This window comes from Carlito syrichta, unplaced genomic scaffold (genome assembly GCF_000164805.1).
Source record: "Carlito syrichta isolate Samal-C Ts95f unplaced genomic scaffold, Tarsius_syrichta-2.0.1 Scaffold314346, whole genome shotgun sequence".
NCBI classification, from domain to species: domain Eukaryota; kingdom Metazoa; phylum Chordata; class Mammalia; order Primates; family Tarsiidae; genus Carlito; species Carlito syrichta.
Window position 1 is genome coordinate 208672 of NW_007258442.1, and position 17755 is coordinate 226426.

Sequence of the window (17755 nt, forward strand, 5' to 3'; positions counted from 1 at the left end):
AGTTTTGCTCAGTTTCTAATGCTATTTTAGTTGTGTCATCTCTAAAAATAACATGATTACTATTTACATAGTGTTGGAGAAAACCTAAAGATTCACATTGTGATGCATTGATATCATTACCATAACTTCTGGAAAACTAAATGCTTGTTTAACTCAGATTTATAAATTGAAGGAAGCATTTCTTAAAGAATTTACTATGTTCTAGTCACATGTCAGAGTCTATAATTTCTAAAATATTTGTTAATTCACAGACAATATATGTGTAATGCGTTAGCAATTAATTACAAATTCTTATATATGCATCATGGTGACAATAGTAAATATATATATATATATATATATATATATATATATATATATATAAAAGATCAGAAGCTAACATACTTAAAACAATATAAAACGTTTCATTTTGTAACCCATCTACTTCTTAGGCCAGATATGCATTTTCTGGATGCAGTCTGTTGGTTTCCAGTGGTTTAATACATGGTGGGCTCTATTGACAAGTAGGTGACAATAGAGTTACTTTTTCACTTAAAAAACTGTCAGCCTGAACTTTCAAAATGCAATGCAAAAATTTACCAATTTAGAACATTAATGCTTACATTTCATCTTGTCAGTGTCGAAACTGCTAGGGAAGGGAGGGGCATACCTCATCAGTAAGGGTACTGGCATAATCAACGTTTGTATACCTAACCCTGAATTGTACCCCACATCTTTATAATAATAAAAAAATAAGAAGGAAAGAAAAAAACAAAGTTTTATAACGTTGAAAATGTTTATTAGCCATGGATACATTAAAGATCAACTAGACTAAAATATGTTTAGCCTCCATTCTACATTAATACATTTACATTATCAATTATCATAATATTAACTAAATGAAATGTAGTCAGATATACCTAAAATTACCATTTAACTGTTACAAGTATATATAACCAGTAGTGGTACTTTAAAATGACAATGTTTTATTAAAATCATTAGAAAAAGATATGTTTTATTAAAGTCACATGTAAAAGATAAAGAATAATTCAGGAGATTATGAATTATCTTATAAAATTATTTATAAGGAAAAAAGGAATCGAGAACATCAAATTCTTAGGGACAGAGACAAAACAGGATTGGTTTCAAATTGATAATTATTGAAGTTGGATGAAAGGTACATAGAGGTTCACTATACAGTTCTTCCCTTTTGCTTATGTTTGAAATTTTTCTTAGAAAAAAACAAAAATCTCTTCAAATAAAACACACCCAAACAGGTCCTCACACTTTTAAATTTCACATTCTCGTCCTTGGAAAAGGGAGTCTTAGAGGAGGATATAAAGAGTCATCAAAACTGCAGGTGGGCACACACCTCATCAACAAGGGTGCCTGCATAATGAATATTTGTATACATAACCCTGAATTGTGCCCAACATATACAAAATATAAAATTAAAAAATAAAGAGGCATTGCCAATTAAATTATCTGAATAATTTTTTTCATCCAGATTGACTTTCTTGGGCCGCCATCTGGTGGACAAATTGTGTAAAGCAATCAAAATAAGGGAAAAAATAAGGCAATGAACTTGCAAATGGCACAGTGGGGAGAACTAGGCAGGAGTTGTAGAATAAGTTAGCAATCTATTTAAGAAAAATGGATTAAATTCGATATTAACTAAACATAAATGGAGCAATTTAGTGTTAAAATATGAGAACATAAAGGTTTCTATACAGTTCAGAAACATTATTCCAATTTTATGTATTTTCTATAAGTTTAAACTCATACTTAATGATAATTGCTAAAATTATTTGCCAAGATTATGTATAAAATATAACAGTCAATATTTTTGAGGATGGAATTAACTGTCACATGTGGGTATAGGTGGAAGTTAACTATTTAGCACAGATACTCTCGAAGTGAAGTTTTTGTCAAGTGTCAACTTTGACTTCATTAAATTATTACTGATTAAATATTCATCTTCCTATCTTAACTTCTACCCATATATACTTGTCTAATCAATTTTACCCTTTACTGTCTTTATGTTTTCTTTTTTCTACCGAAATAATTATAATAGAGATACTTTTAATAGAGGAAAAAGATTGTGAGAGCCAAAATACGAGAAAGTGATTTAAAACTATAATAAAGTGATTGGATAAATGGCAACTTAGACATCATTTCAGTGGCCCATAAGGGACCATATCACATTCATTTTCCATTTGACACTTTCTTTTCTGATATATTTTAATCATTTAAGAATAATTATACATTTTCTAAATAAAAAACCCAAGTATCCCTAGGTAATTAAATCTGAAGGTCACCATATTGATTGGATGTTATGGTCCTGGCCCCTCTTATCATAGGAAATTTATTTGGAATAACATTCTGTTTCCACAGTTTTAGCCATAAAATCTCTGCCACAGAACATTGTTCCTGATTCAAGCGAAATATTTTTTCTGGACTACTCCTGGGGATCTTGGACTCAAGGCTTTGGTAATACTCTCTCACCTAATAACAGAGTAAGACATTCTGCCTCCCACCTTCCCATAGAAGGAAAATAATCCCCTTTAACATGACATGGCTAACTCCAATCATGCACTTGGAAAAGATCCTCAGGGACCTGACTTTTCAATTTGAGAATCTAAGAGAAACTGCTGTTCTTTAAGTTCTAAACATCTTATTTTAAGTCAGAAGACGTGGAATCAATTAACCTATCACTTCTTATCTGTCTTCAATCAACTCTGTACTAGAACATTCCTGTAGTCACTCAAGTTTAGCTTTCCTCATCCAATTCAGTACTATTTTTCTAGTTTGTATGAAGCAGAGGCAATGAGAATAATGGTCCCCTGTTACGGTTTTAACAGTAAACATTTTCATTTAATTCACTGGGAGAATGATAAGTAAGGTTTTTTTGGTTTTGTTTTCTTTTTTTAATAGCGATAGGAAAGAAAATTGACTCTATTATAGTTCACAGATATATAACCCACTTTAGCAATTACTTCATGCAGGTTATTCAATCACTTGCTCAAAAATGTAGGCTGTCTAAACAGTAGACTTGCATACAACAGATATATATAAATATAAATATATATATTTATATATTTTCACATGCTCTTGTAGAAGCAATCTATAACATATAGACTTACCTAAAGAAATAATAGGCATTTTTAAATAAACATTTTATAGCCTTATGTTTCTTCATTAGACTTGACCATCTAAATTAACATAGCACTTATCTACTTCTACTTTTACCAAAAGTACCTTAGAAATAAAAAGTAACTGTTATGTCTTTGAAGTAGTATTTAACTGTAAAAACAAAGTTCTAACACACTCTATTTCTACTTTTTTGCAAAGTTGGCATTTTCTATGCATTTACATAATTGATAAAAATTATTAAATAAAAAGTTTTAACACATGCCTTGAAACAGTTGAGATCTAATAAAATATAAAGAATGCAAAATAAAAATTATTTCATATTAGTAGATAATATTGTTTCATAATTCCCATTAATAGCTACCAGAGCACACTCTCTAAAAGCCACCATCTACTTTTCATAAGCACAGGGGATAAGCAAATTTTAGCATTAATTCCAACATTGTTATTTATTTAAAGCTTGTTTTTCTCTGTTGATTTTTATCAAAGCCTAGATGACTTACTCAGGTGTGGAGTGACCTTTGCTGCCAACATGGTGGTTGTGGACAAGGAGAGCACCATGAGTGCTGAGGAAGACTACATGGCAGATGCCAAAACCATTGTGAATGTGCAGACGCTTTTCAGGTAAATGTCCAAATCACCCAACCCTATGCTAAACATGAGTGAAATACTTGACACTGACTGTGTTTGAAGAATAGCATGAGACACTTAACAGTAACTTGTGTTCTTTCATTTATTCATGTGATCACAAAACACTTAGCAATTCATATGTGACTGGCACTGCATAAAGTTGAATGATTAACACCAGATCAGGAATTTTTCTCTTAGAAAGCAAATAGAATGATGTGTTTGTTTTCTTAGATAGTTTAACAATAACAAATTCTGAAAAAATTGCATGCAATAGTAGTCATGATTTGTGACAAGCTATTTTATGTTCTTGGTTTGGTTTCATGCCTAACAGTAGCCAAAGATATGCGTGTACATACTAGATAACTAGGATTGAAAGACTGCAAGAATGTGAACAGGTTAGTTACCCATGTTTTTTGTTTTGTTTTGCTTTTTGTTTTTTTTTGAGTTGGGGTCTCACTCTGTCGCCCAGACTGGAGTGCAATGGCCGCTCCCAGCCGCCGCAGCCTCCACCCGCCTGGCTCCGGCGATCCTTCCGCCTCAGCCTTCCAAGTAGCTGGAATTACAGGCATGCGCTACCACGCCCGGCTGATTTTTTGATTCATTGTAGAGATGAGGTCTCGCTGCCCAGGCGGGTCTCGAACCCGCGGGCTCAGGCAATCCACTCACCTCAGCCTCCCAAGGCGTGGGATTACAGGTTGAGCCACCAAGCCCGGCTAGTTACCCATGTTAGAAGCAAAGTCATAACCTTATCCTCACAATTATTTTTGTCTTTCATGAATTAAACTCACTCAGATATGAGTCCCAGTTGGGTAAGATAAACAATCTTGACTAGAGAAAGTTTCTTGATATAAATAAAGTCAAAATCACCTGTAGATCAAGACATCTACTTCACTTGGAATGATTCTCTCTAAAATCATCTGAAAATTTAAATATCAGAAAGATCAGTTTTTCCAGTTTTGTGAGTTTTGCAGACTCATAAGGAAATATTGAGTTACCAAATTATGAAAGCAAATGAAACAATCTCAACTCTGTCGTCACGATCCCCCTTCCCCCAACCTTCATACCTTCATATTGTAGCAAAGCATTAATTGAAACTAATTATCTCAGTGTATAGTTTGAGTTCAAAATTAAAAAGAAAGAGTATGAATGTGAGCCTCAGTTAAGTTGCCTATAATCCTTATGATCTTAGGCAAATGACTTTTTGTCTCTAAACGTCAATGTTTTAATCACAAGATTATTAAAGATCGAAAAACATGTAGTGTCTTAGCACATGCATAGTAGCTTTTAATTACTTAATAAGTATCCACCATTGAGTTTCATAGCAGTATAATGATCACTTTTGTGTGGCAGAGTGGAAAAGCTCTGACCTTGAACTGTAGAGCAGCAAACTTCACATGTCACAGCCTCTGTCCCTGGCTCCGGCACTTACTTTGTGACTTTTATAACCTCACTAAAATTCAGTTTCCTCGTGTATAAAATACTGTGGAAAATAATCCATCGTACAGTGTTAATGTGAAGATTAGCAATCAGTTATGTAAAACAGACTGTCACGGCACCTGGGAAATCTACCTTAAATTTGCATAAGAACCGCTTGTTCCAGAAAGAGGAATACACACTTTAAAGTTATTATAATGTGGCAATTCACTAGAATATAGTCTAACTAGTTCATCATTGAGCCTTGTTAAATAGTACATTTAAAGATAGTATAGGACATGTTTTAAAATACTACAGCTATATAAGCAACTTATCTTTTCTAGAGAATAAGGATGTTAAAGGGTAGAAAATTAACTCAGGAATGAGATTTATATTCAGCGAATCGAGCAAAATCATATTTTTTTGATTCCGTGCTTGGAAAAAGCTAATTTTAGTTTTAAGCAGAGAGGATCTTGGGGTTTTTTTATTAAACATGCTATTCTAATTTTCCATTTTATGTGAGCTTTTTTCTATTATGGTGAAGCTTCTATTGAGTTGAATTTTATTATATTTCTCTGAGGGAATTATTCTGATTCCAAGGTAATAATATACTGAGAGACACAAAAGCTCTAATTGGTAATTTAAAACAAACTAACTGACTAAAGTAATTAAGGATGGATATACATGTGGCAACTGACTGTTGGCTACCCTGCTCTTAGTGCCTAGCTGAGGAGGTAATTATCACATGTTGAATGAATGAATGAATTAGTAACTTGGAATTTCTTAACTACTGGGCTTACCTGTCTTCAGCAGTAAGAAATTTTTTAAATTATGCAATTTTTGTCGAATAGGTATAGATGTATAGACATGTATCTAAATTTAATTGTTTCAAGCAGAAGTTTTCCCAAAAAAATCAGATACCCAAATTGCAAAGTAATTACCTCTGTTCTTTCCTTTTCTGTACCCTTTAAAGACATTTCCATTATTTTACTAAGTATATAGCATTATTTTTCAAGGAAAAAAAACCCATGGAACTGGTTTTATAGGGTAAATTATTAACTACTAATTCAAGAGTGCTAGACTAAGCTAGTTTAACATAATAAGAAGGTAAGCAAGATTCTTGTAATCTCCTATGATATAAGAAATATCACTTATATAGATGAATGATCAATAATGCAGATGGGAGTTTTATTTTATGCTTGTGGTTAATTACTATTCTCTGGGTTAGTCGTCTACATTCCTTAAAGATTTTAGTTCCTGATTTACTGTGACTCTTCTTGTCAACCCTGATTCTACCATAATACTTGATGACTTTAGTCATTCTGTATAAATGATCTTTTTTATATCTTATTTTTTTGTCCACCCATTCTCATGGTCATAGCCTTGACCTTGAACTATGATTAATTTTACACTCCACAATCTCAGTTTCTGGCATTCAACTCTGAGTACCATTACTTATTTTCTGTCTAATTTCTTCTAGTATCCTCAACGCTCAACAGTCCTTTGATTACGAGAGAACCTATCATCCAGTGATCCTTGTACTTTGTCAATGCCATTACTCACCCGAGGATTTTTTCTCCTACTTACTCAGATTCAATTATATGATCAATCATTATAATCACTGCAGCACTGAAATCCTCAATGAGTAATTACTGATTATCTACTATAGGCTAAAACTGATCTCAGCTCTCTCCCTTTTCTCTCTTCCTCCTACTCCCAGTTTTCTTTCCTTATAGGTTCTCTACCCACCACATTGCATGAAATTCCTTACAGGCAAATGACAACATTCAGAGATAGGAACCAGTTACCCTTATCAGTAAGCATCAGGCAATCCACAAGAAAGCCAGTCACAATAGCTGGATACCAGCCAATGTTGGATTAAAGCTTTGAACACCATCCCTAGGGGAACTAAATTCTTGCACATTGATTATGCAAGAGTTAAGAAAGAAAATGACTTTGAGAAAAATTTCATGACTCATCCTAACACATCTAGAAAAAAAAAATGGTAGATTCAGGCCTACAACCTGGGTGTCAGAAGAAAGATGAGAAATCTTTATTTAGGAGTTGAGAAGTAAAAGTTGCTCCAGAGAGCACATAGAATAATGTTTAGTGCAGAATGTGTATGAACTTAAATATTTGTTAAAGTTATATGATAAAACTCCTGGAGTAATTTAATTCAGAAGTTCCATTGGGTTAATTTTGTTTTAATGCGAAAATTGTTTGTTGTTTTTGTGGATATTTTTCCAAAATTTAGCTGACCAGACTTGGAAGGTACTGAGCACTGTTAAAGGAAACATTGAAACAAGACCTAGATCTGTCATCTCTTTGGAATAGAGCAATTACTACATTAGATCAATAATAGGACAGGATGACCTCCACAGGCACACCCGCAATTGTGATTTGCTAATACAGCATGCTTGACCTCCAGATTTACTGAGCATCTAGTAAGTGTTGGGACTATAAAGGATGCTGTTATAGCCTTGGGATGCTAATAGTCTAGTAGGAAAGGTATTAAGCCAGTAGTTCAAAAATTTAACTTGGGAGTTATAAATGTGACAGTTACTGAAAACAGTAGAATTTTATATAGACCCAGATATCAAGAATATTTTATATAGTTCCTGGCTCAAGGAATGCCTTCTTGAGGAATTGATCATCTTTTATATGAAAAGTGAAAAGAAGCTAACTGTGCAAGGAGGTGAGTAGAGCATTCCAGTTGGGAGCAGCACATCCCAAGCTCTGAAGTCTTAACACGGAAATATTCAAGAACTCAAAGCAGAGCAAAGAAAATACTGGTGTGAGGAGGCTGAAATGAAACTCAGCGCATTATTGGCTGTGTAGAGTATTTAATAAGGTGGTATTTATTTTAAGAATAACAGGAATCATTGAAGGATAGAGAAGTTTTAAAAGATAACTTTGGTTACAATGTGGAGAATTGTTTTGAGACAAGATAAGAGTAGGTGAGAGCAAGTTGTTGTTATTGGTATAAAGAAAGGAATATTTTCTTTACATTTACACAAAGAATCATAGTTTTACTTAGCAAACAACATGCACATGCATATGCAAAATTACATAACTGAAAATAATATAGTCATAAACATAAGTAAGTAATTCAAAGTAGATACTCAACGTGTAAGTAAATTCAAGAGTGATTCTTTATATGGTGAAAAACACTTTAAATGTTTAGATTAGCTATTGTTTACATGAATACAATTTTCAAATACAGGAGATGCTTGGTATTTATCATACTTTGACTTATCACTAGCAGACTTTCTGAAGTGTTTTAAAATTATTTCAGAAAGAATAAATATATATATATATTTTAAGATTTATTTATTTTTCTCTTTTTAAAATTATCATTTTTTTTTTACTTTATTTTAAAGATGTGGAGTACAATTCAGGATTAGGTATACAAATGTTCATTATGCTGGTACTCTTGATGAGATGTGCCCCTCCCTCCCCTAGCAGTCTCCCTCAACTGCCAATCCCACCTCCTCTCTCCTTGCAGTTTCCCACTACTGTCTATCCCTTTTTTAATAGTATTTGGATAATTGTTCAAGGTCTGCTTATGAGTGAGGACATATCGTACTCTGTTCACAGCAACTTGGATGTATATAGAGTCTATCGTACTCAGTGATCTGTCACAGAAACAAAGAATAAATATATATTTGTTTTAATGTTGATAGTCAATTGTCCAAAAAGCCATTTGGTGTTTCAAGTATCTAAGTCTGTCTGTATACCTATATATTAATGTGTACTCCCTGTTTTTAAAAATATTTCCAGCCACCATGGTACCTCAGAGTTTATAATGTAACATCCTAGCTCAGTAAGTAATAGTTTGGTTACAGTATCATAAACATTTTCTAGATTTGGATGTTCTTATGCTTGTTTATTTTGCTTGAAGATACAAATGCAGCTAGTTTCTAAGTTCTCCTAGTAGCCAGTGAAATCGAGTATAAGTTTTGTTTTATTTTGGTTAGTGTTACTTCATGTCAGAAATTTATTGAGTAAATTAATGCAGATGAAAAATTTTCCATAGATACTTTACATAACGCCATAACTGTACTTACATCACTGAGTCAGCACATAAAGTACCTGTAGAAAAGTTTTAAATAGCAAACTATATTTTTAAAATCAGAGTATTACTTTATTATGTTCCTAGTACCTAGGGAAAAGAGACTTATTATGTCATTTTATTTTTAAAATGTTCTACATATAAAATGCACTTAGCTTATATTGAAGTCCAGAAATGGATTTAAGTATCAGTATTTCAAAGATTCATAATTAAATCTATTAGACAAATAGATTTAATTTACAAATTTAGATATAAATTTGTAAATATAAAATACTGTAATTGAATACAAGTAATACTCTATAGATATAAAAGGCATTGCAGTAGAGTTTTTTATTATATAAATATTACTTTGTTCTAGATTTTCACTAGGTGGCAGGCTTAGCTAAGACATTCAGTTTCTCAGTTTAAAACAACATAAATGGTATAGGTTCATTTCTGTAGAAAGAAGTGGCAGGCACATCACATAAATTTTGCTGTCTTATATAATTTCAACTCTAGAAATCGTTCAAATGCAATGACTTGATCACTCAGTTGTATTTTCCCTCACTTGTATTAAAACCCAAAATATTTATAGCTATAGATGTGTATATTTCTATTTGATATAATGTGTTAGAAAAAGATTATAAAAAAAGAATCCAAATAGTTACAAATTCATCAATAGTAAGAATGATGATATATATTAAAGATAAGAACCATATTTTTCAGAAAAAATAAAAATGTTCCTTAAGTTGAAATAAATTTTCATTAGCTTATAGCTACATTTTTCTCATAAATTCCCTCTCTGGCCTTATATTTCAGTGCTGTCCTAGGTCTTCCTCATGAGCTGCCCATTAACTAGCGCCGTAATACTACTTAAGCTAAGAACATTCAATCAGTTTCAATTTATCACCCCTAGGAAAAGATATGCAGCCTTATAATTTGTGAATTTTTATTGTTTCTTCTGATAGGTTATTTAGTGTTTAAAGGCAGAAATTTTACTTTATACATATATATGTATCTCCTGGAGACCAGAGCTTGCTATAGTAAAAGCTTGATAATTAAGATTAGTTACTAAATATTGCCCTCTGTAAATACAAATAACAGTAATGAAGTTATAAACTTCATTTATTCATTTAGGGGCTACATAGAGAGGTAGAGTTTACAAAATACTGGGTTTTTTTTTTAATAAAAGAGATGATTTTTAATATATGAAACACCAATATTTTGTTAGATAGCTTTAATAATTTATTTTATTTGGATCATTTGTGCTTGCTTTCCAATGGTCTACCTTCCTCTTTATTATAATGGTAAAGGGATACTTTAGAACCTGAATGATGGGTGTAACCCAGGCTCTGCCACCTGCTGAAATGTTACCTTGAATATGTTATTTTGTCTCTTTGTGTATCGGTTTCCTCATCTATAAACTAATAATTTTAAGTATCACAGAGTAGTTTTCTGCCATTTGAGGAGGCAGCGTAAGCCTCTTGATTTCTAACACAAGTTGGGAACTATTGGAATCCAAAGAAGTCGGGCAGCCTAAGATTAAAATCAAGCAGGAGGATATGAGTTTAGTGGATGGTAACAGTGAGCTTCTAAAATCCAACCTCGAATACCATGGTCAGGGGCCGTGCTGAACGACCACAAGGCTTGCCCTGGAGGGCTGAGGTCACCTCATTGCCTGGCACAGATCAGCACACGTCTGCAGATACTGAAAAGACAAGAGTCCGTGTTGAGCCAAGTTCCCTCAATTCCTCCCAAGGAAGGACAGGGTATAGATGGATACAGAAAGCCAGAAAGGTCCCTCCTGATGTTGTGAAGATTACATGAGTTAATACACGGACAATTCTTAGAATAATCCTTCATAAATTCTAGATATTATCATTGTACAAACATTTTTTACCCTTTCAAAAGAATTTTAAAAAAAACAGAGGAGAACATTAGTTCAGTTAATTTTCCTTTTTAAAAATTCAGGGCATGAATAAAGGATTTATTAAATCAGGCTATAGGACTTACATTCATTGATTAATTTTGGTACTGTTATTCATTTTAATTTCTGCTGTCACAGATTATTGAACACTGTCCATAACAACCCTTATTATGAAGAATATCTTCAGTGATATTGTTATTTTAACATATTTCTTAAATAAATAACTTTGAAACTCCCAGATGGTATGAGATTTTGCAGTTGGTGGCATTTCCTAGGCCCACCAGATGGAGTTTGTCATCCCAAAAGTCAGTTGACATTTTTTTTTTCTATCAGGCCACCCTTCTAATTTTTAAGAGTTGAAAAAGGAACTTTAATTTATAGACTGTACTATCATTGGTGACTTTTGAATGAGAAAGACAGAACTGCTAAAAGAAAGTCATGTGGAATATAGATAATACAGTGCTTCCCCCAAACAAATCTAGCTAAATTCAGCATCCTCTTCATCAAGATTTTATTTACTAAACCAAATATCTTTGATGCACAAACAAGACTTAATAAATTGTTTATTTTAACAAAGATTTATTAATTGAAGGAATATAAGATGCAGTACTAGGCAGTGAGAGGAAAACTATTTTTCTAGTTTAGTAGGACAGCTAAAGCATGGATAAAACCCACAAGAGTGCTAAGTAAGACAAGATGCATGTGGTAAGCAGTATGAATTAAATACCAGGGGACCAAAGTGGAGAGGATAATTCTGACTTTATCAAATGTTTTAAAAATTCCGTCTTAATTGGATTTGAGACCAACTTTAAATAATGGTTGGGATTTCAAAATACAGAGATTGAAGAGAAGAGTAAACAGGAAAGGGCTTGCATTTTAGGATGAAGCAGCAACATATGAAAAGGAAAAAAGCTAAGAAAATAACAATACCACTAAAACTAAAAAATCGTACCTATTGTGTCTCAGATACTGCTGTTTTCCAAACCATATCTCTAAGCTTCACGACATCCCTCTTTTTCAGAATCTGAGATTTAGTGTTTCCTTAACCAATTCAAAGTCACAAAGCTATTGGAAAAAGTGATCAGTTGTGCAAACAAAATTATAATTTTTTTAACATTAAAAATCAACATGCCGGGCTCGGTGGCTCAGCCTGTAATCCCGCGCCTTTGGGAGGCTGAGGTGAGTGGATTGCCTGAGCCCGTGGGTTTGAGACCCGCCTGGGCAGCGAGACCTCATCTCTACAATAAATAAAAAAATCAGCCAGGGGAGGTAGCGCGCGCCTATAATTCCGGCTACTCGGAAGGCTGAGGTGGAAGGATCGCCAGAGCCCAGCAGGTCGAGGCTGCGGTGGCCGGGAGCGGCCACTGCACTCCAGTCTGGGCGACAGAGTGAGACTCCAACTCAAAAAATAAAAAATCAACGAAAGAAATCCCAGCACTTTGGGAGGCTGAGGTTGGAGAATTGCTGGAGCCCAGGAGTTCAAGACCAGCCTGGACAACATAGGGAGACTTTGTCACTACAAAAAATTTTTATAAATTAGCCAGTCATAGGAGTGTGTGCCTATAGTCTCAATACTGGAGAAACTGAGGAGGGAGGATCACCAGAGCATAGGAGTTTAAAGCTGTTCTGAGCCATGATCGTGCCACTTCCCTTCATTCTAGGCTGCAATGTGAAACTTCCAGCTCAAAAAAAAAAAAATTCAGCAAAAGATGTTATTATATTCTGCTTGTCATTTTGATTATATTATTTCAATCACAATTATTATAATTTATCTAAATGAAGAAATATAGTAATACTTATTCTCAAACGGAATATTAAGCCATGTGATACTGATTATATTTCTTCCTGTTATAAAGAGAGCATTTCACAAAATATCCAGTGATAGAATAGTTCTCAAAGGCCTTGATTAGGTATGGCCCAAATATTATTCCATTTAGGTGACATCACCTAAAGGGCTTAAAGTTCACAGCTAACTCTGAAAGAAACTGTTCTTACGAACGTTTTAGTGTCTTAGCTGGAATGGTGACTAAAGCCCAGTGGAAAGAGACCTGAGAGGCAAGCTACAGGCTAGGGAACAGTCACCGCAGGCTGCTGAGCAGTCAGGCCCACTCTCCCTGCAGGAGGGAGCAGACCTAACAAGCTATCCATCAGCATTAGGAAGTGAGACCTCAGGAAAGGCAAAATCTCATCTGTGGCTCTGGAGTTCACGAACAAGGCTCCCATTCCAAAAGAAGGCGTATAAGGCGCCAAGTCAAGCACTCAGGCACGTTGAAGTTACAGCGTCCCCACCCCTGGAACTAGCTAAAAAGCTAGAGCAGCAGGAGCTGATTTGTTTTTGAGTCACAAACAGGCGATTTGTATTCTGCATATTTTCATTCAGTTCTAGTCTCTGAGTTCAAGGGATGGGTTCAACCCAGCAGTGGGAGTTTTAAGTGGCCATAACTTAGTTTAAAGACACAACATATTGGGAAACAAAGCTGATTATTGCAAGGAATGTTTGCCACAGAGAATACCAAAATATTTGACTCAGGAAAGCTACCATTGATGCACAGATATCAGGCAAGGATCAGATCATCAACAATAGGAAAAATATAAGGGCATTTATGGTAATATTACCTTGCTCCTTTTCTCTGGAAAAAAAAAATTATTGTGTGAGCATGTGTGTATGTGTGCAAGTTTTGTGTATATTTGAGAAGTGCCAAATGGGAAGAAAGCCAGTGCAAAGCCCTGGGACGTGAAAATTCTCAGGATACTTTTTTTTTTTTTTCTGAGTTGGAGTCTCACTCTGTCACCCAGACTGGAGTGAAGCAACCGCTCCCAGCCACCGCAGCCTCGACCTGCTGGGCTCTGGCGATCCTTCCGCCTCAGCCTTCCAAGTAGCTGGAACTACAGGCGTGCGCTAGCACACCGGCTAATTTTTTGATTTATTGTAGAGATGAGGTCTCACCAAGTTGCCCAGGTGGGTCTTGAACCCGTGGACTCAGGTAATTCACTCACCTCGGCCTCCCAAAGCGCACGGGATTACAGGCTGAGCCACCGGGCCCGGACCTCAGGATACTTTTGAAGGAACACTCAATGCTTTTGCATTAGCCTCAATTTATTGCAATAAAATTTTTATAAATTAAGATAATGTCACTTCTCAGAAGTTTGTTGCAGCAAGATTTGACATTTAAAAATTGCACATTGCACTCTAGTCTGGGCGACAGAGTGAGACTCCAACTCAAAAAATAAATAAATAAAAATAAATAAAAATTGCATACCATGAGAATAGGCAGCTATAGGATATCAAAGAGCTCATATAACGAAACAAGCTCATTGTGTGAAATTTTTGCCAATCAGCATATTTACCTTATCAATTTGTTTCAATACCATCCACAATGTAACCTTGTAACTTCTTAAATAAGCTTTATGAGTTTCTCTTCTATGCTATTTTATTATTAAAGAGAGAAAATGTGTAATAAAAGCCAAATTACTGAATTTATTTTTCTTACCGTATTAAAATGTTGGTTAAAATATTCTTTGGAAAATAGTGTTTCATTTTTATTGCATTGTACAGAACATTTTATGTGATACTGTCTACTGTTTTAATTGGATATAGTTTTATGCCTAAGGCTAGAAATCTCTCTCATAAATATGTTGTTACAAAAAGTACCATGTTGGATTGTTAGTGTAATGCAAATGTTCTTTTGAAATGTAGGTTGTTTTCCAGTCTAAGTATTATCACAGAACTTACTCACCCAGCCAACATGAGATTCATGCAATTCAGAGCCAAAGACTGTTATTCTCTTGCTCTTTCAAAATTGGAAAAGGTAAGACTTCCATTAAGTAAGTTAGATTTAACCATTGGGGGTTCAAATAATAACTCTCAAAATATCTCATATTAAAAGAAATGCCATTAAATGTAAAAATAAAATTGCAGTTTTGAATTCCTATTTGGGGGATGAAATCCTAATTTATAAATTTTAAATATGTGAATTGATGGATTTGAATTATTTGTATCAAAATCAAATATGATTCATATATTTTGTTCTATTATTATTAATTATAAATTGAAAACGTTTATGAAATAATTAACAGCAGAAAGGTATACAATCACTTATAATGTCAGTTATATGCATAATACGAGTTTTGCAAGTGATTTGCTATGTCACGAAATCTACATTTACATGAGGTTTTGCAGTTTCCAAAATCCATAAGGTCCTGGAAAAGCGATAGACTTTGTTGAAAGCTTACTTCCCCACTGTCACCAGCACCACCTGTGGTAAAGCCAAGTTCATTGCTTACCTAGTTAAGGGAGATTGCCTCCTCAAAGGGGCTTTGGCCTGCAGGGGGGGAAGCAAGGTCAAAATTTACTGAGAATTGAAACTTAATGTGAGAGTCTTTCAAAGCGAAGATCTGATTAGAATTGGAAAGAAATCAGGATATTGCTAATGGAGAGAGTAGAATTGGAAATTATATGATTAGAAAGATTTGGTTTCCATTCTGAGTATTCAGGCTGAATGTGAGGATAGATGGTTTTTGCACTCAGCTCTTACTACTAAATTCTAGTATACTGGGAAAATTGATGGGAGAAAAAAAGACTCGTTCTTATAAATGCAGAAGTGTGTTAAACAGGATACAGTGGCTCACACCTATAAACCCAGCCACTTGGGAGGCTGAGGCAGGAGGATTGCTTGAGGTTAGGAGTTTGAGAGTAGCATGGGTAACACAGAGAGACACCCTCTCCAAAAAAAATGTAAGAATTAGCTATTCAGAAGACTGAGGGAGGAGGATACCTTGAGCCCAGGAGTTGAAGGCTACAGTGAATTATGATCACATTACTCACACCAGCCTGGGTGACAGAGTAAGACTTGGTCTCTTAAATAAGTAGGTAAATAAATAAATAAGTAGTATTAAATCTAGGCTATATCATTGTTTCTAATAATATAAGACACAGAGAAAATGTTTTTTATTAGTTTTTTCTTTTACTAACCAATTTTATTTTGATTGCGTATTATGCCAGATAACATCTTAATTCCTGAGAGACGTATTTTGAGGCTATCTCTACACTATGGACTGCTGATTTCTCTGAAGCTAGTCACATACATTATATTTGTAGAGCCTTATGCCACTCTCCTATGGCATAGGGAATGCCCTGCTTCCAGATGTGGAAACTGAGTTTGAGACAAGTTAGGAAACTTTTTCAGGATTAAACAGTTATCAAGGCAATTCAGTAAGAGAAACTTAAGCCCATTAATGTTCAGAACAGAATACTTTCATTATGTCACACCATTTTAACCTTTGCCTGTTTAAAAAAAAAAGTACAGTTCAGTGCCGCATCCATTTAATTTTGAAACTGAAGCAAATCTGACTGGTTTTCAATGTAAAAATAAATTATAAAAACTGTTGGAGTTATTTCTAAACAGAACTTTTCTCTAATCCTAACGAGAATCCTACAAGCACTCCCAGCAAGTATCCTTGGGTTAAACAAAGAAAGGGTTAACAGCATTAAAAAAGATGGCAAACAGGGCTACATGGACTGAGCATCTACAGCAAACCAAGTAGTTGGAAATCAGCTGGAAAGGATGCAGACTTGATGTAGCATGGCCTCCTTCTTGACTAGTGTGACAGAATCACCTAGTGATGAAACTAGACTCTGGAGTCAGATTGGTTCAATTCTCCACTACATTAGAGCACTGGAACCTGGATAAATTATTTACATGTGTATAGCCTTGGGATTCTTATCTGGAAAATAGTGGTAGGAGCCATCATAAAGATTGATGCGTTTTATTAATTGCAGTTGATTGATTGCATCAATATTTATGATGGCCCACCACATGATAGGGTACAAAAAGTTATATACCCTTCTTTCTTAGGAGAAAAGGAGATGGGAAAGTGTGGATGATTTTGAGGGGAAATTGTAAGTAATTTTTAGGAGAATTCAGTGGCTTGAAGAACATAAAATAGCCTGAGACAAAGTCTGTTGGACCTGGAGAGCAGACAATGGTTTGTGAAAAACATGTAGTCCAGAATTTGACATGTAGTTAGTACTTAAATAAAAGCATAATTATAATAATTATAAATTTTATATTGTTGGTGTCATAAATAAACATTTCATTCTGCATATTCAAGTCTAAGCCAAGCCAGTTGATGTGACAAGGTCATAATTGTGGAAGATATTTTCAGTATTTGTGGGTGTTTGTGTCTACAGTGCTGTGTGTTTATTGCATTGAGAAAAGAGAAGGGCAATATAAGGCATATATGTCAGTCAATTATGTACAAAGGAAAAATGAAACTTTTCATATCTTTGCAGCAAGCAAGAAGGCACAATTTACTGCCAGGCACCTGGACTTAACTCCCAAAGAGACAAAAACACAAGTTGCCATCCTCCTTAGTATTATTCACAGTTCAAAAAGCTCACATAGCATAATTTCCTTCTGTTTAATTCATATTGTTGCAAAGAACAGCATTTCTCCTTTTTGAAAGGCTGAACTGCACTCCATTGTGTATATATACCATACATTCTCTATCCTTTCAATCTATGATGGACACCTAGATTGTTTCTATGACCTAGTCATTGTGAATAATGCCACCATGAACGTGGGAGTGCAGATATCTCTTCAGCA

General features: G+C 34.4%; 1 protein-coding gene across 3 annotated transcripts in view; it reads left to right on the forward strand.

The window, feature by feature from the left end:
* The window catches only part of KCNT2 (potassium sodium-activated channel subfamily T member 2), a 296411-nt gene that overhangs the window by 202844 nt on the left and 75812 nt on the right, over positions 1-17755 (forward strand). For all 3 annotated transcript variants that reach the window (XM_008071505.2, XM_021719277.1, XM_021719278.1), the window contains 2 exons: positions 3619-3753; positions 14848-14959. In XM_008071505.2, coding sequence (XP_008069696.2) covers positions 3619-3753; positions 14848-14959 — 247 coding nt within the window. The remainder of the gene's footprint in view (positions 1-3618; positions 3754-14847; positions 14960-17755) is intronic.